At 35.3% G+C, this 8,221-nt stretch overlaps 1 protein-coding gene across 1 annotated transcript in view; it reads left to right on the forward strand.

Annotated features, from left to right (window-relative positions):
* Positions 1 to 5,277, forward strand: part of LOC106883982 (telomere-associated protein RIF1) — a 54,368-nt gene extending 49,091 nt beyond the window's left edge. The window contains exon 36 of the mRNA XM_014935142.2: positions 987 to 5,277. Within this exon, the coding sequence (XP_014790628.1) occupies positions 987 to 1,420 (434 nt within the window). The 3' untranslated portion in view covers positions 1,421 to 5,277. The remainder of the gene's footprint in view (positions 1 to 986) is intronic.
* Positions 5,278 to 8,221: the final 2,944 nt, after the last annotated feature.

Here is an 8,221-nt window from a genome sequence, read left to right on the forward strand (position 1 = left end):
ATCATACTTTATCTCCTGTCTTTCTCATATCCATTTAATACAGTAGTACCTCAGTTTACGAATGCCTCTGATCGTGAATAAATCATGCTTTATATTTTATATATATATATATATCATCATCATCATCATCATCGTTTAACGTCCGCTTTCCATGCTAGCATGGGTTGGACGATTTGACTGAGGACTGGTGCAACCGGATGGCTACACCAGGCTCTAATCTAATTTGGCAGAGTTTCTACAGCTGGATGCCCTTCCTAACGCCAACCACTCAGAGAGTGTAGTGGGTGCTTTTACGTGTCACCCGCACATATATAAAGCACGATTTATTCGCGACCAGAGTTCGAAAACTGAGGTACTACTGTATATATATTTTTCCCCCATGTAGTCAGTCTCTTTTGCTTTAGAAGACAATTTGCTTTGAGGGTGGTTAGGATGTTGTTGATAAACACTACGTTTCTCACTAGTAAACACCATCTTCCTACTTTTATTTTCCATTATTAAATTGTTTTTTCCCCTCTATCATTCAATCAAATGTTTGAATTTAGGGCACATGGCTGTGTCACCACCTACTGTATAAAGGTATTATTTTCAACAGTACAGTATTACATAGTTTAATAACTAGAGTTAATTATTCAGTGAGATGGAGCATAATATAAGAACTTTAATATTAAACTGGTGTGCAATGTGGTGACCTGGTAGAATCCTTACTGTGCTGGGCGAAACATTTAGCGATATTTCAACCATCTTTATGTTCTAAGTACAAATTCTGTTGCAGTCCACTTTGCTTTCATCCTTGTACCACATTTTCAAACCAGTATGTTTAATAAGGGAATTAAAACTAAATTATTCAGTGAGGAAATATCACATTAAATAAAAAAAAAAAGATTATTTTGATTATGAATATTGTTGAAGTGGGACTCCAATCTATAGTTGTTTTTCTATCCAACCACCTAATTGTAACATGCATTTATGATTTATTTTCACAGATGTCAGTACTGTTGAGGATGATGTTAACTCTATCTTGGAACATTCCGGTGCTCTGCTTCAAGAAGTCCATAAACTTTCTTTATCAGTTCAACAACTAGAGAAAACATCCAACTCTTTAAAATTTCTCCGAGATGATTTCACTGCTGATGAACATTGCCAAGGGACAGAGGGTTTCGATGTCAGCCACCTTCTGCCATTACAGTCAGACAAAAATAACAGATTACAGCAGTCTAAACTGCTCAGAGACATTTCTGTACAGAAAGATGTAGAACTCTTACCAACACTAAAGCTTTTGTTAGAAAGATTCACTTCCAGAGAAATCAGGCAACTAAATTATTCTGAAATCCTCCAAGCCCATTCACTTTTGCAGCATCTTTTAAAGTCTACTATGGAAGCTGCCATTCCAGATACATGTAATCAACAGAAAGACTGAAGTTGATAACAACTTGAAACACTGAAATCTGTTTTACTTACCTTCCTCCTACCTCCTCGTCTCCTACACTTTCTTTCTCTTTCTATTCAAGCTAAACATTTTTAAAGCTGAGTTTACATCCATGACTATTAGTTTTTTTTTATCAATAATGATAATAATACAATCTACATTAAACTTCTAATGTCATTGTGGAAAGGCAGAATGAAACAATTTTCCATTCTTTCTTGGCTCTATTTTTAAAAACCAAAAAAAAAACCCTATTACAGTCAGTATTTTATATGAAATTTTAATGTTTGAAATCAGAAAGGTGCTATTTTATATTCTTTAGCCAATGAAGCAAGGCAGATGGCTTAAAACAAGGAATCATTGCTAAACCAGAATTTTTCATGCTTTGCTTTTTGACCTTCTGATCAGGGTAATATGGGAGTGATAGAATTGTACTCCTCTTTTTAAATGTACTCCTGGTATTGTACCCAGTCAGAAATCATCATTGTTTAACATTCAGCTTCCATGCTAGCATCGGTTGGATGGTTTGACAGGAGCTGACCAGGTAGAAGACTACCCCAGGCTACTGTGTCTGTTTTAGCAGGGGTTTTTTTTGTTATGGCTGGATGCCCTTCCTAACCCTAACCACTCTGCAGAGTGAACTGGATGCTTTTTATGTGGCACCTGCACTGGCAGGGTCACCCAATAACTTGCAAGACAAGGAATTTTGAGAGAAGAGGATCTTGTATCAGATAATGAAAGGTTAGTGTGACAGAGGCAGAAACAGATGTCTTGCTATAGATGATATATATATATATATATAATCATTGTTTGACTTTCATTTCCCATGCTGGCATAGCTGTTCAGACTCCAATTGTCTATTTTGATATGGTTTCTACAGCTAGATGCTTTTTACTTGCCACTGGTACAGGTGTGTTTACTGGCCCAAGTGCATTTTATGTGACGCTAGCAATAGAATACTGAATGTAAATAAATACAGATTAATGTATACAGAGAAGTGATAAAAACTCAACAATATATTGTAGATTGAGTCAAGAAATTTATGTTTCTACTTACTAGCTGTTGGGTTAATAGTACAAATAATAGTCTTTGAGTAACCTCCTCCAAGACCATTCTGGAGTAATCTTGTCAACTTGAAATCTCTTAATATACTGGTGACTGATGCTATCAACATAAAAATAATGACCTGGCTGTGTGATTAAGAAGTTTGTTTTACAACGATGTGCTTTTGGTTTCAATTCTACTAAAACCTCAGGCCAACCAAAATCTTGTGTATTTTGTAGTTGGAGAAAGAAGCCCATAATGTGTGTGTGTTTTAGAGTCTCCTTGTCTTGACATTGCATGATAATTGTAAACGAGCATCACTGGTGTAAGTGGTGTTATTTGTTTCCAATCTTGTGTAAAAAAATTAAAAAACTGACCATGGGGAAATATCTTGAAACAGCTGCAAGTTGGCGACAGGAAGAGCATCCAGCTGTAGAAAAAAAACTGCCCTGATGAATTCCGATTCCTGCAAGCATGGAAAAGTAAACATTAAACTGATGGGTTGATTCCATTTTCATTCATTTTGTGAGTAGTAGTGTATAAGGGTGTGCTGAAAAGGCTAACAATGAAGGAGTGATGCTAAAGCTGTATAACGAGACTGACAATAATTTTTCTATTGTCCTTGTGAGCTTTCGCTGACATACTTGTTACTATAAATTTACTCAATTAAGAAAATTAATTAAATTAGATATCACAGACCTAAAGAATTAGTAAATAATTCTTTAAAGTGTGCACTGCACCATCACCTCTTATATCTAACCATTAAAATGTTAAGTGCCACGATTTATACCTTTTTGTCTGTTTGATTGAGTGTTTCAGAAAGTACAGTACTAAAGCTAGAAAACTCAAATAGTATACATGGGTAGAATCATTTCATTTGAATTGTGTACATACTACTCTCTCCCTAATGTATACATTTAGCTTGTAGTTATCCAACAAAGTAAGAGACAAATCGGGTTTGAGTATTGTGGAGAACCCCACTGCAGAAGGAGAAGTGTTATGGTTTTTAGTTTCTGTAATAAGTACTGGGTGTGTATTACCATTGATTCAGGGGCCTTGCTCTTGCAGTGACAAAAACTTTGGTGAATAATGTTTAAGGAAACTGAGTCGGCAGAAATAATACCACACTAAATTCCCCATATTTTATGCCGAAAAAGGTGACAGACATAGCCGTGATTGAGAAGTTTGCTTCCCAAACAATGATTTCTCTCTGTCTCAGCGTGTGACACATTTGGCAAGTGTCTTCTTCTATAAGTCCTGGTCCAACAATGTCGTGAGGGTGGATTCGGTAGACAGAAACTGAAAAATCATTATATAAATATTTGTCTGGTAAACAAGTGTCACTGTCATACAAGCAATGTCAGCCATTCTCTATATTCTGTAAAAGTGTGTCTGGCCATGGAGAAGTAATACCCTTGCTTGGAAACAGATGACAGTTGGTAATAAGAACATTTGAAACAATAATGGTGAAGAGTTATGTACATAGAGCTGAAATGTTAATGGATGAGATAAATTTTTCAGTTCTTTTCTGGTTATATTTCTAATGACTGCCTGTTTGTTTCAATTAATTGTGAAAATGGTTAGTTTGAAGAGATTTAATATCAAAGTAACCAACTTTTTGTATATATTAGTATCTCTTAAGAATGTGGGTTTGAAATAGAACTTAAGGTCCTTACGTGATGTGAGGATGGGTGGTGTTATAGGTGCAGGGATGGTTGGGAGTGGTTAGGAAGCTTGCTTCCCAATCACAGGTTCATTCTCACTGGCATCTTGAGAAGCTGTCTTCTATAACCCTGGGTCGACCAAAGCTTTTTGAGTGGCTTTGGTAGTTAGAAATTGAAAGAAGCCAGTTTATAGATATGTGTAATTCTGGGTGGGTTTTGAAATGTGTTTTTGTCTCCTTGTCCCAACAGCACTCAATGGTTACTCAGGAGTGTCACTGTTGTACTAGCAGAACCATTTGTTTCCAATATTACCTTGTTTGGAGACATAAAAGGTATCTGCCTTGACAAAATCCAAGCATGGAAAAGTAGACAATATGATGATGATGATTGTGATTGAACACCTTTAAAATAGGTATTTTTTAAGAAAAGAACCAGAAGCTATTTCAATCAAGTTGGTCCATCAAAAGAGTTTAGTTTTATCACACAACTTAGTGAAATACTGTTTCATGATTTTGCATTGAAATGCCATGGCATAGTGGCAGGTGTGTGTGTGTTGATAAAAATATTAACATAATAGGAAATGTTTTCACACAAACCTGTAGCTTTGTAATTAATGTTAGAAACCAATGTGATCAAAACTTAAATTTTATTTTTTTAATCTTAGTTCAAACAATCAAGTTTATTATTTGCCATGTATGTGCCCATTTATTAATTACTACTATCTTTGTTTTTTTGTTTTTTGTTTTTTGTAAGTCTCAGCTTCGCAGTTAAACTTGTTTCTGGCAATATTATAAATTGTTTCTTTTAGACCAACAGACATGTTTGAGCCAGTGTTCCTAATCTGGCAGTAATTGTAAACTGCATGCTTTTATTAACAGAAGAATGAAGCGAGACGGCATTGATTATCTCCTCCTCCATCTTCTTTTGCTGTATATATATTATATATATCTATAAATCATGTATACTCTGTTTTATAAGGTGGTGTGATGAAGTCAAAAGGAAATTTAAATGTATTTTTAATATTTCCTTATATTTAAAGAAATGACAAAATATCACCTTTTCTTTTTAAATTTTTTTTATATGTATTATTGATTTAAGGCTGCTGATATTAAGAAAAAAATTAAATTCTGACCACAAATTTGACATCTGTTTTGTGTTATCTTTTACACTTGTTTGACTAAACTCTTCAAGTAGTGCACCAACATGGTTGAAACAAGAGACAATTGACCGCAGTACTTATCTTTTAAGTCTGGCACTTATTCTGTCAGATACTGGTAAGTTGTTAGAAAGTAAACAAACCAACACTGGTTATCAAACGGGGAAGTGGAGACAAGTGCAAAGACATATTTCTGTGTCTGTAAACATATACATATGCACACACACACACACGATGGGGTTCCACACAGTTTCTGTGCATCAAATGCAGCAACAAGGACAGAACTATCATAGAAGCCACTGGCCCAAATTGCTGCGCTGTGGGACTCTGCCTTTAACCATACGACCTACCTTTTTTTTTCTCTCTACCTCAAAATTCCATACAGCTAAGATGGTGAATGTCTCATTGATGTCTTATCAACTTTAACATTTAAACAACCAAAGAAGTGCATGTTTTCCTGGCCTGAGCCCATTTTTCTGGAAGTGATAGATTATTTTTGTTGAACAGACATATATGATGAGAATTTGAGCAATATGTACAACCTCATCCAATGTGTCTTGTTTTATATAATACATTAAAAGTGTAATTTTAGGGAGATTTACATAGAAAAACAGTTATGAACACTAGGCTAAAAGAAAAGGTTTGACTGGGAGACAGCAGGATAGAGATGGTGACAAAATGCAAGGCATATTCACAAGGAATGGAAATCAGAATATAAATGGGATGGCTGAGTAAAGGAAGAGAGATATAGATGGTGGCAAGTGTCACTCTCTCTCTTCCTACACTTCCCTCAGGTTGGGTAACCATGTACTCCCTTTGCGGTAGCGCACTTGTTTCTGTCTTCGTTCCAGATTTCTCTCTCTCCGGCCAGGTAATCTTGTACTACTTCTACAGCAAGACACCTGTTTCTGTCTCACTATAACCTTTCATCAGCTGACAAGATCACCTCCTCCAATGCTCACTCCCCTCTTGAAAGTTTTTTTTTTTTTTTTTTGTCTTGGTGACCCTGTCAGTGCAGGTGCCACTTAAAAGCCCCCAGCCCCCACTGTAAAGTGATTGGCATCCAGCTGTAAAATCCTTGCCAAAACTGACCGAGCTTGTGCCATATAAAAAGCACAAAGTCCACTCTTCTGAGTGGTCAGTGTTAGGAAGGGCATCCAGCTGTAAAAATCCTGCCAAAATAGTCACAGAAGTCTGGTGCAGGCTTTGGCCTGGCCAGTCCTTGTGAAACCGTCTCACCCATGCTAGCATGGAAGGCAGACGTTAAACAATGATGATGTATAAAAAGAATTAAAATTTATGTGCAATAAATTGGTTATACTTTTACAATACCGAAAATGTTTTAACAAATTCTTATATGGACGTCGGTTGAGAGCCACTGATTTATGGGATATTGATAAAACATCAAGGTCAATGCAAATAATCAGATATCTAGTCATAGCAATTATCATTACATGGTTATGTGGCTGCTACATCCAAAGCATTAAAGATTAATGTGACACTGGTTAAGCATTAGTCTCAGTGTGTGGCAACTTGGACAAGTGTCTTCTGCTCTAGCCCCCAGGCTGACCAAAGCTTTGTGAGATTTGGTTGAAAGAAACCCGTCATTTACACACCTATTTCAAATGTAATACAATATATATTTAATAAATAAATATGAGAATTCACTATGAACAGTGAATCCCAATTTAAAAAGATGTCAAAATGACAAAAATAGTAAATAGTGATCTATGAGACTACATTGTATTTTTATATTTCTCTGCATTAAGTTAAAAGCTGCAAAAAGAAGTTAACTAGAATTATGTGGTTGAAGAATGTGGAAAATATCAGTCATTGAATTATTCATTTTTTTCTGCATGTAAGGGAGACAATTCTAGGCATGTTTTGGTCTTTATGATCTTGTCAGTGAAGTATAACCTTCAACGTATTAATGCACAACAAAGTCGTGATAGAAAAGGAAAAAAAAAAATAATAAAATAAAATAAAAGTACAATATTATACATTGGCTGGCGTAGGAAAATAGAATTGTTCAGAGACATCATCCACACTGCAAAACAATAAGTAACATATTTCATGCAGACCGCATTAAAAATCAACTAGAAATGCCGCAAGGAGAAAAACCCCATTAATCAATGACGCTTTAGTGTTTAGCTTCATCACTATGTTACAAACACAAATTCCACCATGATCTATTGATTTTTTTTTTACGTTCTTAAGTGGATCTATAAAATACATACATGACATCTACTTATGTCGATTTAATCGACTATGTCCTTACCTGACAAATATGTAGCTTTGTGTCAATGAAAAATAAAAAGATTACAATCATTCGACTTTTACGACAGCAGTGGTTGAGCTGGTTTAGGCATACGTCTGCTGCAATAGTCTACTTCACACAATGGAGAAATTTCATCTTTCATGCTGGTGCTATTTAGTTTAAATAAACATCAATTGAGCAGATTTATAATCAAAAGCCTTCCAGCCATGATTATCCTGTCTTTCTATGAAGATCTAAATTATGTAATGTCTTTTGCTCATTTAATATGGTAAGGTAATTTAAGGTAGCAAAAATACTCATAACCCTGACCCTAAAACCAGTACAAACGCACGAACGATCAGTACCGCCGATAGTTGTTGTTGACAAGCATCGGCAGTAATTTTATTCAAGGGAAAATATCCCATTACACCGCCACAACGTGTTGTTGACAAACCACAGCAGTAATTGTTTTCACTTCAATAGACGTCAGTGATTGGTTGAAATTACCGAAATACGACAACTTTTAACATGAAATAACTTCGAATATAAAAATTTTTCTCTGTTCTATAAGACAAAATATACAAGTATACGAAGTTTTAAAGTGTTTCGGTAGAAAATACACTAGATAAAAAATGGTGTCCGCTAAATCAGAAAGATCCAAATTTTTTTTCTCG

The sequence above is a fragment of the Octopus bimaculoides genome, chromosome 10, assembly GCF_001194135.2.
Source record: "Octopus bimaculoides isolate UCB-OBI-ISO-001 chromosome 10, ASM119413v2, whole genome shotgun sequence".
NCBI classification, from domain to species: Eukaryota; Metazoa; Mollusca; class Cephalopoda; order Octopoda; family Octopodidae; genus Octopus; species Octopus bimaculoides.